Here is a 19427-nt window from a genome sequence, read left to right as displayed (position 1 = left end):
CTCTGTCGTTCGCCCTGGCTTCTCCTTTGTTTCTCTTGTGAGCTTATATTCATCCTGAAATCTCTCCTGAGCTGTTGCAGGAAGTACACTCTCTCTCCCCCCTCTCTTTTCTCCTGTTGGGACATTGATAACGCTCTTCTTGAGAAAACTTACATCCAGTAAAGAACAATCTCCTTCGTTCTCTTCCAGGAGACTGTTTTGTGATAAAGAAAAACAGCAACCGTACCGGCCACCTGACAAAGATTCTTGGCTTACATCTTTCGAATGCAGGTCCCCTTCAATGGGAAGTGTCTTTCCTTTCTGACAAGTTTCATCCTCCTTTAGAACACCCTCATCTCCAATGCCTAAAAAGAATGCTCGGCTAAGCGGTGCGGAGCTCGTCGTTTCGCTTGAAGTCCGAACTCTTTCGGGCCTTGAGAGGAAGAGAGAAGTACCGTGCGACAATCGATCCTCACCTTCCTTGGGATGACTGATAATCTGAGATGCCACATGGTTACCGTGGTGACTGGTCTTTCTTGTTTCTCTTTGTCCCGACTTCGATGGGAGACAAAAGGAAGTATGATACCCGTCTTCTGACTTCCCTCTGTGAGAAGTAGAGAACTGATGTCGAAGAGCGGTGTCTTCAACAGATTTAACTTCTCCATCGTCCACCTTTCCTTCCGTGTCTTCGTTCTCTTGTACTAGGAGTCCCCTCCGTCTTCCCTTCAGTATGGACAGCTTTGTGCTATAGCTCCGATCTTCATTTCTTATTGAAGACCTTCTTCTCCCAGTAGCAGTCTCTTCTGCCTGGCTACTGTTTCGCCCCGGGATGTCCGCTGAAGATTGCTGGTGAGATTGAGGCTTTCCCTCCTTGCATGGATGGCCACGAGAGGAAGCCCTGACGGCACCTCCACCTTCATGGTGGTCTTCTACAAAGGAGCGCACGAGACGCGAGGCAATGCGTTCAAGCTGTGTTGAGGTGGTTGTCTCAGCCTCCTTCTCTAGCTCGGAGAGACGTGCAAGGTGGCGAAGAATAGATCGTGATCCCCCGTCCACTACTATCCCTGTTGGGTAAAACGGGTAGGCCTTTTCCTTCGGACAAACGCGGCGACCTGAAGAACTAGCAGCGGCACCTACTCCTGATGTTTCTTCTTTAGCATCAACGTTATGTCGGTCCTTTGCCTCAATAGATCGATGTTGCTCCGGTCCTGACAGACCCCCATGCTGCTCTCTAAAGATCCGGTACAAAGTTGATACGGAGGAAGTGTCGCTAAGATGCCGATCTCCTCCTCTACCCTCTTCCATGTGACTGTAAAGGTACGTATAGCGTCGGAGGTAATTTTCATTTGAACCCTCAAGACACCCTCGGAAAATGACGAAGAATTATCTATGGCGAGGAGAACGAGACGACGTACTGACTCTTCCAGAAAAAGCCGTGCTGTAGCTGGGGTCGCCTACGAAGAACCTCAGAAGCAGGCAACAGCAGCCGTGGCGCGTCAGCGCGCCAAGGAGATAAGGAAAAGACATTCGCTGGGACCGGTAGGCATCAACCATGCTGAGACAATGTGTGTGACACAGTCCAAACTTCAGCCTCCCTAGCGAAGCAGAACCACCGCTGGAGAGATTATCGATATGGAGTTGGGAAAAATAAAGAACCTGATTGCGTGTTTGCTGTTCGTAACCAGGCTGGCCGCAGGAGCGGAAGAAGCCTCGGACAGTGGGACGGCATTCACAACAACACGGCCCTCGAAGGAAAGACAACTGGGCTAGAGGAAAAAGAAAAACCGATAGGTGTGAGAACTGCGTATGTGTCTTCGAAAGCCGAGTGGGCCTAGCAAACAGACAAGAACTGGTGAAACCGAGCCCACGGAAAACGCCCAGCCTGCTCTTATCCTTCAGAAACAATGTGCAGAGATTTTTGTAAGATAAAGAAAAAGTCGGAGGACAAGAAAGACCCGTAGAAAAACAAGAGCTGCGAAGCTACTTGACTTCTGGACAGAATGGGACACATCGAGGTTTTGCCGGCCACTTGGGACTAGCTACGACCGAACAACGCTGGCCGGAAAAAAGCAAAGGTCGTCCAAGCTCCGCAAGTCTGACGAATCGTCTCGAAAACCTAAGGTGCTAGCCTAAAGGTCTAATCCGCCTGAAGACGGCTAGGCTTTTCAGTGGCGCTAGACAATCTTACGGGCGAGTCTAAATCAAGCTTGCTGCTTTACGACCTCCAGCCCGGCACTTCGCAGGAAAACAAGCGCACATCTTCAGAAACACGAAGCTGACGACACGCCCTACTGGTACAAGCTCAGCCGCGTTCCAAAGGGCGAAATTGAGGTACGCCATTCCTGCGCAAAATCGCGCGATCCCCTGGAATTTCTTCAGTTAGGAGTTCATGCACAAGCCGGAGGAGCGAACGACTCAGCGGACAGAGGCAACCGGTGCATGCAGAAAACACTCGAGCATGCGGCCCAAGGGCTGCTGCCAGCTTAGAAGTATTGGGCAAGGCTGACTTCGACAGCCACAGGTCGAGGACACGGAAGCGCCAGCAATCGCAACGCTGGGTGATGGCGTGCAGGAAGCCTTAAAAAGCCTTATCAGCTCTCGTTGACATCTTTGTGCCCGCGTCATTAAGAAGAAGGCCCTATCTCAAGAAGTGTTACATGAAGAGGCGTACCAACTTCCGCCGCGACCGCCGGTACAGCCACACCCTGTATCACTCTCCGAGATTGAAGGGCGCAACCTCTTCACTCACCGAACAGTTTTTGTCCAGTTTCCCATAGACAAGATTGGTGCCAGTTCCTTTAGACTGTAGGCCAGTCGCTCTATCTTTGCGGCGGGCCCGCCACACTGAGTTCGAGGAGAAAATCCCGTGAACGACAAAAGGTTTGACTTCTACGCACCCGTTGACTACAGGTAAGTATTCCTGAAGGCTTCTGACCTCGTCTGTACAGCTGGGGAGTCTGTCCTGAAGGAAACTGGCATGTTTGCTGGGCTGTCTGGACGGCTGGTTACAGGGATCCACCTGATCTGCTTTCGTCCCCTCTCTGCATCCGCTCCGAGGAGGGCGGAAGAAAATCCCTTCACTTTGCAAGACGTAATGCTTCTTTAAATAACCAGGTCGAATGAGTTAGAGCGCTGTACTGACTAAGTTCAGATCTATCCGCTGCACGGGCAGGAAAGAAAAGCGAAAGCTGCGATGCCCTAGGGAAACTGACAGCCACGTGTAACACTCTCGAGGTGAAGAGTGCCGCTGCCAGAGAGCCCTAGCGAACAACCACTGCATTGAACCTCCCCGAGCAAATGTCAATCGCTTCCCCTTCTGCTGGGGAAGTACAACATGCGCAGCTCACGTCCTACAGATATTCAAGCGTTCACGTCTTTAATCGCATTTACCTGTAGCACTGCGGCTCCTGCCCTGACAGATAAAATAGCGGTGTAGAGCCGAAGTGAGAAAGATCATTTCTGGGTTCAGCTCTGCTACAATCAGCAGTTACCACCAGCACCGCGAGCGGACTCCTCGCTGTGCTTTTCTCTAACTTCCTCATGAGCTAGTTTTGGGGGAACTTATCCGTTGATTGCTTAGTTTTTGTGTCTCAAACAACCTGCTCGTCTTTCTGTGCCTAAAGCTGGAAACGCAGTTCAGACGAGCTTGACTGCTTCGCGACTCGGGCTGCGTCCTCCGAACCCCGTGTTCTTTTGACGCGGCGCCCCTTTCCTCAAACAAAGCATGCTGCTTTTCTTAGACAACTCTGCTACCGCAGTTCTGAAACTGCACAGAACGGACACAATTCCAAGGTATACTAGACCACACCTAGCAGCAGTCTGCGGTGCGCTCACACAACAAAAGCAAATGCACACCCGGGCCTTGTCTTTTGGCACCACCCGCGCTTCCTCCCGTACCGCCAAACCTTCAATCTGCACATCTTCATCTCTCTCCAATCACTACGGACATCCGTTTCCAGTCAATGGAGGAATGAGATAGACAATATCGCACACAAAATGTCAATTTCCCACGTCCCTGGCAGCGTATTGCAGTGCTAACGTGGCAGAGAAAAAAGGACGAACAACGAGGGAGATTCGGCTCCATGCATATGCTGGTGCTCGGACTCCGTACAGTTCCAAGGTCGCTAAGTAGACAAGTACAAAAAGTGACATGCATGCCTCACTTCTTCTAGGGAACTTCACTGGAGAGGTGACTTCTTCTCAGAACCGCAGTCCTTTGTGTCAGTAAGTAAGCAACGAAACGCCGGTAGCTTGCGGTGTTCCCTTGTGTACAGAGGTGTACACCCACTTCGAATCAGCGCCCTTGGTCTGTCATCTGCGTCCATTCCTGGCATCTCCCCTTCTCCCACTGTTCCGCTGCTGGCGCAATACATTTCACGCCCAACAGCAAACTACCTGAGGCGATAGAATTGCGTGTTCTCAAGGGGACGAGATGAATGCTTTGGCTGGAAGGAGTATGAAATCTTGATGTCCAGATCGCGAGGATTTTTCTTGCTCTTTTTTACCGCAATCATGCCGTCCACGTGGTCACCCACGTCGGCTACCAGCACGTCCTCCATGTAGAAAACAGTATGTTTCCAGTGAGTATACCGACAGTGTGGGCTGGTGCTAAGAACAACGGGCTTGTGGCAGTGCGAGAAGCACACATCGAACCACGCAATCTGCAAAACACATAACCAACAGAAGCCTTGTCTTGCATGCTGACTTTACAGTAAACCGGGAAGGATAAATGCGGGTAAAAATATCGCAGCTCTCCTTCAACACGAGTCCGGTGCTCCGGGCAAAGTCGTGCTTTCTCAGCAGGGCGTTCATCTTTCAAACTCACTGGGACACATAAAAAAGGTGAGCAACAAGCTGAAGACCTTCGTTCCACTGCCTAAGAGGTAAGCCCATGAAATGACGAAGACGGAAGGAGAAGCAAAGCATACTTGTACTTACAAATGCATGCAAGAAATCCTTTCGGCGAAGCGTGATTTGGTAGGGAGCGCAAAAGTCCAAGTCCTCCTTCTTACATGTCTCCAAATCCAGCTTCTGCATATCCGAGCCACACAAACCAGACAAAAGTAGCCAACGAAGAGCCTCAGTACTTCACTAACAAACGCTCCTTCACCTTTCCCCGCGTACCACGTACGAAAGATAAGTCCTGAGGTAGGCTAGCCAGAAGAGACCTCGGACGCTCCCGATCTACGCGGTCTAACAGCGTCTCCTCTCTTCGGAACAAACATCGAAAGATTCCTTGCTAGCAGACAAACCGCATCCCACAGGATATCGTCTCTTCTATCGCTCCGCTCTCGAGAGTCCCCCACCCCATCCTCCCCGTGGGAAGACAAAAAGACTGTACAGCACAAGCTACGGCAGCTGTGGGGCTGCCTATCAAATGGGACCCTACAGGGACTGCAAACAAACCTCTACGGAATACAGAGGCCCTCCGTGGAAAACTGGGCCTCACCACCGCCACAGCGCCTGCGGAGGGGCACCGGACGTACACAGGACGCAAGCTTTCCTGCGTCTGTAGTAGAACCGTCTTCCTGTTTGTGTTCCCCTTGTCGGCGACCTAAATGCGTGTAAGTGCGAAGTGCAGATACATCAGAGTACACGAGCGAAGACAATCAAACATATGAGACGGATTTCTGTGAATGTGCTTGCATCCTTGAAAAAGAGGAAGAATTTTCTGCGTCCCAGCATCCTGCCACGGGGGTATCACAGTCTGGAAAAGAAAGAAATATAGGGAGCTTAGAGAAACAGGAAGGACGCCTTCCGAAAACTCGCATGCTTCCGACATACCAGGACACAGCAGGCAGTTGTGGCCACGGCGTTTTCATCTACAGTGTCGACAATAGGCTCCTCCATAACGCATCGACGCACACAAGAGAAATTGAAGCCATACACGTTGCTCCAATAGCCGATCTTCTCCTCCTGCAAGTCCATACATGCACAATACCAGGAAGCACACGTTCGACAGTTGAATGACCGGGCATGCACCACAACGCGTGAAGGCGCAGGGCCAACACAATTCTACCAGGCGTTGAATATGGGTTGCCGGAGTCGGAGAAGCAGACTGGACCTGCGTCAGAGCTCCGTAACTTCCCGGCATAGATACGCGTAGGTGTTGCGCATGTGTCTTGCAGTTTAGGTACGTACGCACGTTTTCTGAGAGAATCGAGAATCATAGCGCGACGTATCAGATAAACATGCATTGCCGTTTGGCTGTTGGAAGAAGAACAGAAGAGGTGTCCGCGACTTTCGAGCACCCCGAGTGTCGAAAGGAAGGATGACTTTACTACTAATAGTTGCCTGTTTGTTTTGACACACGAGTAGAAAGCCGAGTACAGATGAAAATCTAAACGCCGCCGCTGTTTCTCTGGCACGCTTAGCCCTGCAACCGTCCTCATGTATATATGAACGTCTTGCACAAAGGGCTGAAGGGCAGTGGAACACGGCGGATGAGGTGTGCTTGCCGTCGGTGGTGCTTCTGGACGAGCACAGGCAACACCCTCCACAGTATACCTTACCTTGTAATCTGCATCTTCGATAGCAGCGATATAGAGAGACGCTTTATCAGGGAAAATCATTCCACCTGGTTTCAGCCATTTGTCTCTGCAGAAGAGAACGGTATCCAGCATGCTTTCATAAAGTAGAAAATATCCCATCCACTCACTAACAATAATGTCTACCTTGTCTACAGGTAGAGAGACTTCCTCAGCCTTCCCCTGAACAAAGGTGATCTTGTCCTCAAGCGCATTCTCTTTCACGACCTTTCGTGCAATATTCACAATCTCGCTACACTCGATTCCATACACATGCTTGGCCCCTGCTCTCGCGGCAAACAGAGACAGAATTCCCGTGCCGCTTCCTACATCCAGCACAATCTTGTCTGCGAAGAGATGAGAGTTCTGACAGATCGCTCGCTGGTAGCAGCCTGCCAGGGAGAAAGAGACCACACCACACAAATGAGAAACACAAACATCAGCTCACATACGGCTCCAAACAGGCCTGTGAACGAGGTGCTGGGCTATCTTCAGGGCGACGAAAAGAACGAAGACCTTCCCGAAGTCAGTACCCGCCACCTCGACGTACATGAGGGGCATCCGTAACAAGACAATATAAGTTCAAAAAAGAACAGAGAAGGGGACAAGCTGATGCGGAGCCTACGGAGGTATTCCAACTCCCGAAGCTGTGCACAGAGATGAGTATGAGTGATTTGTTCGCACTTCGACAGTAGACCTTCGCCACGCCGGAAACACAATCGGTCACCTCCGAGCGTTTTCAAGACTGAGTCCTAGAATCATGTCACTCTCGACCGCACTGTGGGAAGAACACCATTACACACCAGTCTAGTACACCACTACAGATATCTAGTTGATGCGAAAAGCGAGAGCTACACGGGTCACATGATGCTTGCGTACTCTGCGCGTTTGTACGTGATCGAGCGAGATTGTTGTCACTCTTACGTCAAACAATGGCAGTAACATTCGTTCTTGGGCTACACAAACGATAACTGCAACTATGCCTACAGTAACACCGCTCTCGTCCCTAAGCTCCCGAACCAGCAAGGCCTCAGCTACTAACGAGCAATCGAGACGGACAGCCAAACGGCGACCTGACGCCTATACTCAAAAACAAATAGGCCTGGGCGCGTAGATGCATCCAGCCGTGAGAGGTAGAACCTGCCCACAACGGACTAGCAACTAGGTAAGCCTCTTCGCGCAGAGCTCTAGCTGTAGGCCCATGAAGGCAAGGCAAAAGAAGCCACGGCAATGCCGACGGCTGCCTCTACCTAGGCGCGAAGGCAGTAGGTGTGTACCTGTCCGGACGGAGTCCTTGAGCATTTCCTCGTGGATACCGAAGTGTGCGTACGAGTTGAAGTAATAGTCCGCAGACGAGAGATTTTCCTGCTCGAGGTCTTGCCAGCCTGAAGCAAATTCCTGTTTTGCCTTCTCGTCACAAGTGACCATGTGTGCAGTCAGGCATGCAGCTGCAGGGCCTGACCCCCCGCCGGCTCCCTCACCTTGGGAATGCCTTTCTCCCCTGCCACCGGACTGGAGAGCCACAACCCGGCCATTGACGTTCTCGCGTATCACAGCTTCTTTCATTGTATGAAAGAGAAGTGGTCGGAAGTAATAGGGAAGAGCAAATGGAGAGGCAGAGGCAGTAAAGGGCTTCGGAAAAAGACGTTCACACTCAAGACCTGAAAGTACGCTGGGAGAATCTGGAATGCAGAGAGAAACCTCAGAGCCTGATAGCCGCACTCCTCTCAGCTAGGTATGCTGTACAACTACATGAGCCCCGGCAACGGAACGCAGACGAAGGAGAATCGGGGAATAGCAAATCGGCCTCGTTCAGCAACGCTGAAGATACGGGGCTAGCCGCCGAGCCTACTGATATAGAAGTCACACAAACTAAAAAGCACTGCGCCGCGGCACCGCGTCCGTTTCAGATGAGCTACTCGGAGATGTGCAGCGAGTCTTTACTCAGAAAAGTGGTACGGACTTCAGCCCGCAGGGCAAATGTACCCCTAAAATACCACTTCGGAGGCGCAAGAGCCGGGAAGTATGAGCTCGCCGGCAGGGAGCCCGAAGAAACTAGGGAGAACAGTGAAAAGTAGCAACGCTAACAAAGCAATTCGAGCTGAGCAAACACATCAGGGCTGTGGCCCGTTCTGCGTGTTATGCTCATCCGAGTGCTGCTGTCTTTTTGAGCTTCCGTTCTAGAGCGCCGATATTTGTGGTAACACGAAAGGAAAGGAGATCTCGAAGCGACAGCCAGCCCAAGACGAGGATGTCGAGGCGGTACATGCGGCATGCATCCTGTCTTCATTGCAATCGGAACTCGGTGGACGGGCCCCACTAGCATCGAGGATGCCGGTAGGGCGGTGAAGCAGTAACTGGTGCAGTGACCAGTAAATTGCGCCTCTTGGTTTTTTTGTCGTTCGCGCAGCGGGGAGGGACGGCGGACAGGCCACACTACTCCGAGCACCCTTCCCGGCACGCCAAAACCCTAGGCGCTAAAAACACCGGGCTCCGCCTGGAGACCGGACAATGTAAGTGTAAACCCTGAACTGAGAACTGGTATCGAACCACTGCACGTATGCGTGTGCTACGCCTGGGTCCTGGGCGCGTCTCCACTAGCGTAAGCATCGTCCCCCCTCCAGAACACTCGTACACTTCCTGCTTCTCCCTCTGTCCACTTTCCGGTTTCTCACTCGCGATAGGTGGGTCTTTCTGTAGTGGCGGACGGCTAAAACAGAAGAGGTGAGTACTTTTGCTCCCGGAGCCGAAGATTAGGAGACCGGAAGAAACTCAGGCAAGGACAGGAGTGTCGAGAACCGGCCCTGACTGCAGTGACCACCGAGAGTTACGGTAGCGGAACTTCCATCTCCTGCTGCTGTCGGCACGTCGGTGACACAGCGTTCGAACAGTGTCTAGTGCCATCACAAAGCACCTGTAATTGTCATCGGTGCACTATAGTTAGTATAGGCGAATCAAAATGGAGGGTTCGAAGCGTCCGACCCGGGCTACAGACAATGGGAGGCCAGCGCTCGCTTGAGAGTCGTCGTTAAGGAGACTTCCTTTCTGCGGGCCCCGAAACACAGACCTCGATGCTCGGGTGAGAGCCCACGTCCACGCCCGTAGCAAGGCAACGCGCTATGCAGCGAGGCACGGTGAAGCTACGCCAAAGCCTCCGACTCGACGCCGCGAGTTTCTTCACACTGACCACCCCATCCGAAACAGTCGGGTTCACCATCCCCTGTATTCCGTCCCCGTGGTGATTTGATTACGGGGGCTGGCGAGGACGCCGGGATACAACATCACGACGTGCCGCGTCACGATGGCAACTCAGCGTTCGCCCCTTCCGTCCCGGTCTTCCGACGGAAGGCGAAACTGGGAAGCAGCTTCGGCTGTCTGCATCGGAACCTTGCGCTAGGGCGCCCGTCGCAGTCCGGGCATTCGCCGGTGACGACGAGAACTGAGCACCTGCACTGTCCGTGTGGACGACAACGCAGGAGCAGCCGTAAGCCTCCGTAGCTGGTCAGCCCACTGAACCTGCGTTACACGAGAGAAATACCTTCTCGTCCCGAGGGGTGACTCCTTCTCCCCCCTACGGCGGACCCAGTTCGGTTCACAGATCGTGAGTTCTCTGCTTCCCGGCCACCAAGGGCGCTTCTGCACTACCGTATACTTGACGAGGAGGATGCCGGGTATTTCATGTAAGAGACACGCCCCTTTGTTTGAGAAAGTCTCCCAAGCCATATTCGCTGACCCCACAATGCAAGAAGGACGTACCACAGATGGGAGAGAACGAGAGGGAATTTTTGATTCAGGCGTCGTTTCATTTGCAACGCGCAAACTACAGAATATACGTATAGTAATGTACCGTGGTGAAACCAGCAGTGCCGGCACCGTCCTTCGGGTAAACTCCTTCGCATCTAGCAAACTCAACCTTCCTGGTCCATAGAGCCAGGTGCCTTTACACTTGCGACTCTATAGTTCATGCAACGCTGATGCGATTCATACAATGAACCACAAAACGGATACAAAACCGTACGTCGATGTTGAGAAACAAGTATTACCTCTCGCTACCGGTAACGTCCGCCTCTTCTGTATCTCAAGTTGCCCATAAACTGACTATGCGTCACGGGAAGTTCTCTTTGTGTCATACCCATACTATCTCATACTCACGGGGAAGGCCTAATTCGGTCAGCCATCATTTGTTCCAGTACCTTGTATCTTTCGTCAAGCCGATCGAATTGAGAGCTGGAGCCTTCTTTCAGGGCACGTACTTTGCCGATTGCATTATGCGCCATCTCCACAATTGTATTAGATTCAGCGTTTATAAAAGAGACCAACTGAGCCGCTTGAGCAGGACTGCCACTTTCCAGGGTAGCAACCATTCTTTTCCTATTAGCGGGCACTCCCTTCAGAATTTCTTTTGCGATTCTTCGATGGTAACCAAGTAACCACTCTCTCAAGCTCGGTATCCACAAACTACGTTGAAGAAGAAGCTGCTTCTGTTCTCTTAGGTTGCTATGAATGAGCTCAAGCTGTGCCGTTTGAGACAGCGCAACCAAACGCGACATTTTGGCCCTGTAGTCTGTCTCGCCTGCCACAGCCCTCACCTCACTCAGTAATACCTGCAAACTGTCACGTAGACGATGAGAGACCAACTCCACACTCGCCATAAGTTCTGTCACCTGCCAGATTGTGTTCACAGTGGGTACATTTTCCTGAAACACTACGCCACCTGGGGGTCCGTCTGTATTCTCAATGCGTAGGTCTTCGAGACGTCCTTCAACTGTTTGGTCTCGTTGAGATGCGATTGCCGGGACAGGCGCACGCGCTGTTTCGGTATCGCTACGCCGCCCCCACCTCGGCTTCGCGGCAGCCGCATCTCTTGCAGGTCCTCTGAACCAGCTGACCAGTGCCATAACAATGGCAGCTAGAACTACGCTGTGCACAACCGTTTCCACAGGTACGCCTGTAATTTCTCGAAACGGAACTAAAAATCTCGGGGATGCCTCCCAGTAGTTCCTGTACGTGCCTTTGCTGGTTGCTGCCTCTCATCTCTTACCCCAGGGTGCGGTGATTCTGCAAAGCCTACATCTCGCGTGTCCAGCGACTTCTCGACGAAAGTGGCTGCTATAATAATGAGTAAAACTGCAAGTGCAACTATCTGGTGCCAGTTCAGGCTCCGACCCTGGACGCCAACCCCCCCTTTCTGAGGAAGCTGGAGAGGATGGAGACGTACGATCGAGAAGTTCCTTTCCTCTCAACTTCATGCCTTCTCCGGATTTCCTGTTTGCTGACCTTACAAGCAATATCGCATATATCCCTACAAGCGTAAGCAGCAGAGCTGTTTTCTCACGCTTGTGAACGTTCCGTAACATCGTTCTGACGAACGAAGCAAGAGTGCGCTGGACAGACCTTACCCTTCTGACTAATTTTACTCCTGTTTCGTCAGAAGATCCCATCTCAGCCATATTATTCCTTTCCGTGGTCGCTGCTTTATGCGAAAGCGTACGGACAGCATCGTCTCCCTGCATATTTCGCATTTCACCGTCTCCATTACCCGTGCCCTTCTCGTGACTACTGCTCACGGCCGGAGTGAATTCTTCACTTTCGCTGTCGTCTTCGGAGTAATCTCCACCTCTCCACAATGGGTCGGACACATGGTGTGAACGACCCGCCAGCACACGGATCTCGGCTCCCACTGTCGAAGCGACAGAAGATGCAGAGGAAAATAAGACAGGAAATATGCTGCTGCAGCAACAGTGCCGACGACGAAGTGCAAGCTTCATCTGGTGGTATCGTGTTTGCTTCTCCTCTCCCCGGCGGCCCCTGCTCGCCTTTGTCGAGCGTCTCGGGGAGCTTCCGTTGGCCTGGGCGCGAAGACAAAAGCAAGCAGACTGAAAAGTGAAGAAAGAGAGGGAATTTTCCCATGGCGGGCATAGTTGGCGAAGCGGACGGGAGGCGAGTTAGCCTGGGAGACACGGTAGCTCTCGACTCTTACAGTTTCGAAGCTCAAGGCCCGGTCTTTAAACTCCTTGGAAGCCCCAAGAACGGGGAAGACTTACACGAGGAGGGATGCACAAATGCGGCTCGAACGAGCACTCCCTAGAAATGGGCGGCACCTGCCAAGTAAAAGTGGGAAATAACAAACACAAGGAAGCCCATATAAAAGACCCAGCGCAGCTGGAGACCGTCTCCTTTTCACCCGGGTGCGTGTTACCTTCGGCGGCGCCTAACTAGCTCAAAGGCCAGCTGTCCAGCTGTCGCCGTACTTTTTGGGTGACCAGCGGCGCCAGCGCGGACCGGGTAAGGAGGCTGAGGAGGTGGGGGGGCTCGGCGTCACCCGGTGGCTCACAGGTGGAGGTGAGACCGCTTGCTTGTGAGAAGAATGCCAGAACATGAGGAAGAGACAGTGTCCCTGAGCGAAGAGCTTTCGCCGGGGCTGGTGTCTCGCAGTGAGACGGACACCGTTTGCAGCCTTCAAAGCCACCCTTTGAAAGCTTTCGTTGCAGAAGTCACGGAACTGCTCGGCAGCCTCTGTTTGTGTGTGTCAGATCGCTGAAACTGTACATCCCAGGCATTCAGCGTGAAATGCGGTACCGAGAGTGACCCTCTTCATTTGCTCCTTCTCTTCGCGAGGAGGGAGCGAACACCACCGTGAGCCCCTCACTGCAGGAACGTCCGTTCAAAGAGGTTAAGAATCTTTTCTCGTTGAGTCGTTGCCCTCTCGTAGTCCATTTCAGCAGCAAAGACGTCTTTCTTCGTGTTCACAGAGAGGCTGCTGGCGTCCGTCAAAAAGTGCGCGTGGTTTTACTAAAAGTCGCCGAAGCAGAGCACCTGTATTTCACAACCCATCAAGATAATGAAGGCTTCTCCCTAGAGAGGCATCTCTCTTACAGAATGAGGCGAGTTGCCTTTCATGAGAGCCGTCAAGTTGATTCCTCAAGCGCATTTACATCCGGGTGTGAAGAACATACTCGGATGTCAAAAGAATATGACCCGTCCGCTAGCCTGAGAGCGTCCTGTTTCACGTGGCACAAGGACGCGCACACACGCAACGTGAGGTACGAGTAAGCCCTTTGTCAGGCCATGCCATAGAATATCCGGGAGGAAGGTCGCGCGTTATCTGGGCTGGCATCGCTCGTTACTCTCTGGCACATGAGTTGTCAAGCTTTTGGAGCTCCGTTATATCTCTCTTGCATCACGATGTTGAGAGAACGAGCTTTCTCGTGAGGCAATTAGAGACGCAGAAAAGCGCTCAAGATTCAACCTCAACAAAACCAGTTAGCTGTCTCGCATCATCAGTAATCTCACTTTATAGACTACTGGTGGCTCGGAGGTAATCGGCCCGGATTTCGCGGTCTACAGATAACTTACGCTGTGATAAAAAGAAAACAGAGGCGCCATACCGCTTGTCCACGTGTCTCCTCTGACCAGACTGTCGTTGGGATTATTCACATAGTAACAAAGAATTTCCAGTTGCGCTCCCTCTATGTTACAAACCAATCAAACATGACATTCTACGCGTACCATCTTCCCCGGGTTCTGCAGCCTTTACACCAGCTAGTAACACAAGCAATTGTCTACCTGTGCGCGGTGAAATCGCACCTATATTTACCACCATCTGTTCTACTTGCTTCATCCTATCTGCGGTGGGTCCGTCGTCCACATAAGCTACACCTCCAAGAGGTTCAGGTATATTCCTAACGCCCAACTGAGAGAGAAGTTCGTCATCCGCTCCCCCGGCTCCGCTATCTACTTTCTCTGCGGAGGCTTCTGTTCTCCTGATCACGAGGAGAACCGCTGATAGGAGTAAAACACCTACCACTGCGCTCCCCGCAACGAACGCTGCAGCTGGTGGTTGCGGTCGCTTCCTTCTTGCACCCCAGTCCTTCCCTTTTCCAAAGCCTATACCTGTCGTGACCGGTAACCTCATGAACAGAAGTATTGTAATACTGAGTAAAACAACAACAACTGCTTTCTGCCAGTTTGTCTTCCATCCTTGGAGGCCCCCCCGAGGTTCCCTTCTCCTGAAAGCTAGAGAGAACGGAGACACCCCTGGGAAGATGGCGTTCCTCCATCATCTTCTAGGAATTTTTTAGACTGATTGATGACAAGTGACGTCGCTGACACTACTATGACGAGTGTAAGAAGTGCCACAGCTCCTTCCCCGCCGAACTTTTCGAGGGCACGCTTTCTCGGTGGTGCCCTTCTGACAAGCGGAGTAGAGAGACCTGAGGCAAATCCTCCCTTGCTTTCTCTGTTGGGTCCCGCCTCCTCGCAGGATTCTTCGTTAACCACCGCCTCCCCCTCCATAGTCACTGAATTGCCGAAGAGCGGCAGCAGACCTCCGTCTTCCTCTGGAACCCAGCTTACACTCAGGTGCTCCTCCGTACTCATTTCGCTGCTTACGACGGAACTGAGGTCGTCTGTTTCTGTCCTGTCTTCTTCTCTCTCCCCCCCATCACACTCAGGGAGACTGTTTTTGTCAATTGCCACGCCACTGAACAGTTTTTCTTCTGCCGGAGCAAATGAAGATGACAATGAGAACAAGACGGCAGCATACTGATGCGATACACATGGTGACGGCTGGTACTGAACGTTCGTTTGTGATTCCACGCTGGTAGAACCAGGGTGGCCCTACGTTGCCACCCGCACCTGCGGAGTTGCTCTAAACCTGAAGCCAAAGGAAAACGCAAGCAGACCGGAAAGCGGAAGACAAAAAGTGAAACGCGCACGACCAACGCACGTTGACGGCGCGGAAAGAGGAACCAGCTGAGGCAGCGAGGAAATGATTGTCGCTGCTTGGAAAGTCCAGCTGCGCGGCTTTTTCCCGGTCCCTAATCTCTCCATCTCGTCCGGAAAGTAAGTCCAGAAAGACTCACCGGAAGAAGCGCCCCATGCAGGAAACCGACAGCACGGGGCTTCTGAAAAATGAGCCTGTTGAGGGAAAGAAAAGGGAGTCAAGTCACAAGCCAAAACCCCCCATATGTGACTTCTACAAACGATGTTAGAACTTCTTTCTGAGATCCTTGCTCAAGAAAGTACTTATTTAACTGACTGTATCTTCCCTATTATAGGGGTCCGAGATGCAGATTTGTTTCCTGGTCGCCCGGCGTGGTGTGTTCTCCAGTGGTGCGATCCATTCTCGCCGGTGCTCTGACTTATCAGGGCACGCACAAATTCACCGCCGAGATAGCGCAGGAAAAGTAGTGCGCCATGGGCAAAGGGGAGGGGGGAGCGACGGGAACAAGTCCAGCCACAGCATGACCGCGTTCTCCAAGGAAAAAGGTACTCCAGCACACTACCTGCCCCAAGGCTGCCTTGCCCTAGCCGCCTGTAAGGCCCACCATTACCTCATGCGGAAAACAAAATGCCGCCTGGGTGGACCGCCTCGGTCTGAGCCCTCGAGAAAGGATGAAAACCCCAGAAAGGGATGAGCTGGCTCCGGAGAACCAAGACCACCTACCGGTGAGCGAGATGCCACAGCTAGTACAACTGCACGCACCTTAGGAACGTTCGTCAGTGCCACGGATTGATGTAACAGTCTCGGGGTTCTGTTTGTTGGAACACGTCCGATCCACAAACACAAACGCAGCGGGCGTCCCCGGTACTCTGCAAATGACCGAAGCCCTGCCACACCCGGCAAACCTTTCACTGGCCGTAGGAGGCGGCGGCAGACCTTCTGTGGCTGCACGGCAAAAGTTCGGTCAGAGTCGCCTTGAGCGGCACAGCATCCGCCCGGGGCTAGACTAGGGACGCCCCGTCGTGCGGCCCCAGGTAGGTCTGAGGCCTGTTCCACTGCTGTTGACCTGCAGCTCGCTGTTCATCGAGAGTCAGATGGGGTAGTGTCCTCGCTCACCGGGTCAACTGTGCAGACTTGGAAGCGGGTCAGGACCCTATGCGCTGCCTTCAGAGGCCCATTACATGGCTGGCACCGAGTGGCGCAAGGCTCTCTACGGGGGCAGTGAGAGCCAAGCTTCCCACCTGACTGACATGTCCTGTTTGTTTTCTGCTCCTGCATTAGTTGGAGCGTAGGCGCGCTGCGACCCACTTGGCCTCAGACGAAATGACGGTGAAGGAGCGAGTCAACTTGAGAAATTGCCTTACAGTTTGTGCGAGAAGAACCAATCCAAGATCTGACTTGCGGTGACCGCGTCAACGTCATCTGAAGACTCCAGACTCCGGAGTGATGATGCCCTCTCGAGGAACCAAGGCGCATGGTGTGTGAACTGCTGTCTGGCACCTCCAGGTGTCGCGTATATGGATAACATACTTCACTACAAGAGAGTGAATAAGCGTCTTCTTTCTTTTCAGGTCAACATGAGACGTGAAAAACACCAGGGCCCCCTTTTACCTCCGTCAGTCACCATCATCCGTTGAGACCATTCGATCACTTCAGATCCACCCCTAGCCGGGGGTTGAACGGCTGTCGTTCACTCGACACGATGGAGGTACTTCTCAGCTCTTCTTTGTTGTCCTAAAAGGTATGTGGAAGGCTGGTAAGCAGGGCTTCCGTTTACATGAACAAAGAGATCTTTTTGCACGGGTTAGTTGAACCTACCGCCGGGCTACATATAGTGAAAGCCGAGAAAATCAAGAGAGAGATTCAGAAGTATCTTGACTGAACACTCTGTCACCGGAAAACCCTGCAAACAACTAGGTGGACTCATGCCTTCTCTGTTGCCGTGTATAGCACAGAAAGAAACCCGCTGTCGTTTACTCTCTCCATTAAGTGCCGTTCTGTCGTGTCGCCTTCCTTCAATCGCTCTATCACTTCCTATGATGAGAAACCACTTCTTCCGAATCCCTCTGGTAAGACACGACGACCAGAGAAAGTAGCTTGATAGTAGGGAAGCCGGTACTATGTCAGCAAATCCTTCAACACAAGAAAGAGAATGAAATCGACAATCCTTCAGTGCGATGTTTTCGAATAAAACCATCATCCCGAGGCGTGAAGAAAGTAGCAACGGACATGGTTGACTGTATATGCACCATCACTCAACAGTTGAGTTTTTTTCTCTCTTCTCGGTTTTCCAAGAACGGACACACTGAAGACCAAGAAAATCCCAGAACCAGCGTACGCCGAAAGAATTCCCCTACTTCATAAAGAAGAGAAACAGATCACCTTAGCCAATAAAGACGATTATCTCAAGGGGCGACGAGTTATCGAGGAAAACGTTTTACAAAGAGACTCCATTCTGGTTGAACAAGCCAAAGTTTAGCCAGAAGGAGCATCGCCACCCCCCCCCCCTCACGACGACGCATTCAGAAGACCGAGAAGAAGAATGACCCCATATACACCAGCCATACTTATATCTACGATTACATAACCTTGTTCTGTGCTCTTTCAGCATGACCAGACACTTAGCATGAAAGGAGCTTAACTACTACTACTACTACTCCTACCACTATCCTGCCACCGATCTGTAAGAGGAACATACACGCCACGGTGTGCATCTTGGGCCCCCATTTCCCTCGGATGAGCCCTAGCGTTCCCCTTAATGCGCTTCTCTTGGCCTCGGGATAGATAGACTTTGAAAGAAGGAAACCGATAAAAACTCTCTCCCTTCGATGCTCCCTCTCCTTATCTTCTTTTACCTTCATCGTTCTTCTGTAATCATCGTTACGAACATCTCAAGGTACTTACTTATCGAACAGACACGCAGCCCCTAACGTGTACTTTTCGTGTTGTCTTCCCGAATTACACAAACTCCTTGAAGCCACAGTCACTGGCGAACTGTCATCCATCTACGAAACTCGAGAATAAGAAAGGAAGTTTGTTTATGGAAAGCATGCGAAGAGTGAAGGACGTACATCCTCGTCCCTCGCTCCCAATCTCATAAATAGAGTTCTACTACTACTTCTACTACGCTTAGGTCAAGAGAGAGTTGACCTATCTGAACTCGCTTTTTCAACGGAATTAGCATGACAATGCTTCTCCTCCTTCCATCCCAGAGGAAGACTCTTGTGAAAACAGCTGATCACTCCCTTCTGCACTCTCAACTGAATTCTGGGGTGGAACTAATGATTTGCCTATCCCTTCTCCTCCGGGAAGAAAACCTACTGTCGACGATGATTGCTGACCTTGCACAAGACCCGTAGTAGCCAGTGCACCTCCTTTCGATACATTTGAAAGAAGAGCATGTTGCTGACTCTCCCCACTCAATGATGATGAGAAGGAGGTTGACCCTCCCCCCACTCCCAAAGGAAGGCCTCCACTTCCACTACGAGGCGACTGCTGCTGTTGTGTCTGAACAATCGATCCTGCTAAACTTATGCCAAGACTCCCAGAACCCCCTCCCCCTGATCCCCCTGGGTTAGTGGTGGTATGAGTAGTCAGTGCTTGCATGCCCCCTCCCCCTCCCATGGCAGTTGTTGGTGCTGTTGTTTTACGTAGAGCATCTGTAAGCTCTGAGACAAGTGAAGGAATCCCGCCTGTCATCGTCTTCTTCTTTCCTCCATCTTGAGGCTGCGGTCCCCGTCTCCCACCTCCTCCACTCCCTTGTCGAGCTTGCTGGTGCTGTTGAACGAGTTGCTGAGCGAGAAGTAGCTTAGGAGAACCAATCTGACTCGTTGGTGTATTACTATGCTGCTGACTAAGCTGCTGTGTATGTTGTAATTGCCTCAGCTGCTGCTGAAGTAATCTTCCTTGTTCTCCTCCTCCTCCTNNTTGTTGTTGCTGTTGTTGCTGTCCTTGGCCTTTCAGTCCTAATGTCTGCTGGGTTTGAAGAAGAGACTCTTGGTGATCTCGGCTTCCCCCTCCCCCTCCTTGTGACTGATGCAACTGCTGCAATAACTGCTGTCGAAGCTCTAATTGTAGTCGTTGCATCTGCATTTGTTGGTGGAATAGCTGCTGTTGCTGTGACACACCTCCACCCACTCCCTGAGAGGTCCCTCCTGCTTGATCTCCCCCTAGCAACCCCCCCCCTCCTCCCCCAG

The 19427-nt window shown here is 52.0% G+C and overlaps 4 protein-coding genes across 4 annotated transcripts in view; all 4 read right to left on the bottom strand.

Annotated features, from left to right (window-relative positions):
* The window catches only part of CSUI_003749 (uncharacterized protein), a 4510-nt gene extending 2194 nt beyond the window's left edge, over window positions 1-2316 (bottom strand). The window contains exon 1 of the mRNA XM_068063944.1: window positions 1-2316. This exon is cut by the window's left edge and continues 2194 nt beyond it. Coding sequence (XP_067924083.1) covers window positions 1-1284 — 1284 coding nt within the window. The 5' untranslated portion in view covers window positions 1285-2316.
* Window positions 2317-3747: 1431 nt separating this feature from the next.
* CSUI_003748 (histone arginine methyltransferase prmt1) lies at window positions 3748-8879 on the bottom strand. The gene is made up of 5 exons (XM_068063943.1): window positions 7784-8879; window positions 6492-6898; window positions 5764-5895; window positions 4918-5010; window positions 3748-4640 (listed from the first exon to the last, which is right to left on the bottom strand). Exons 1-5 carry the CDS (start codon window positions 8070-8072, stop codon window positions 4371-4373), a joined length of 1191 nt encoding a protein of 396 aa, XP_067924082.1. The 5' UTR covers window positions 8073-8879; the 3' UTR covers window positions 3748-4370.
* A 1775-nt stretch (window positions 8880-10654) lies between these two features.
* Window positions 10655-14421, bottom strand: CSUI_003747 (uncharacterized protein; the record flags this gene model as incomplete). The annotated part of the gene is made up of 4 exons (XM_068063942.1): window positions 10655-11454; window positions 11548-12355; window positions 13863-13975; window positions 14073-14421. The coding sequence occupies 4 exons, from the start codon at window positions 14419-14421 to the stop codon at window positions 10655-10657; spliced, it is 2070 nt and encodes a 689-aa protein (XP_067924081.1).
* A 2409-nt stretch (window positions 14422-16830) lies between these two features.
* Window positions 16831-19400, bottom strand: CSUI_003746 (uncharacterized protein). The gene has a single exon (XM_068063941.1). It carries the CDS (start codon window positions 19321-19323, stop codon window positions 18409-18411), a length of 915 nt encoding a protein of 304 aa, XP_067924080.1. The 5' UTR covers window positions 19324-19400; the 3' UTR covers window positions 16831-18408.
* Between the last annotated feature and the right edge of the window lie 27 nt (window positions 19401-19427).

This window comes from Cystoisospora suis (genome assembly GCF_002600585.1).
Source record: "Cystoisospora suis strain Wien I chromosome Unknown contig_1693, whole genome shotgun sequence".
Lineage (NCBI taxonomy): Eukaryota > Apicomplexa > Conoidasida > Eucoccidiorida > Sarcocystidae > Cystoisospora > Cystoisospora suis.
Note: the sequence above shows the minus strand (reverse complement) of the source record. Positions and strands in the feature narration are given on the sequence as shown.

Excerpts from the sequence above, each read along its gene's own strand:
- CSUI_003748 (XM_068063943.1), bottom strand. The coding sequence starts at position 8,072 with ATGAAAGAAGCTGTGATACGCGAGAACGTCAATGGCCGGGTTGTGGCT. Across the intron at positions 5,011-5,763 it reads CAACTGCCTGCTGTGTCCTG|AAGCTGGATTTGGAGACATG; the intron begins GTATGTCGGAAG and ends TCGGATATGCAG. Across the intron at positions 4,641-4,917 it reads AGGATTTCTTGCATGCATTT|ATTGCGTGGTTCGATGTGTG; the intron begins GTAAGTACAAGT and ends TGTGTTTTGCAG.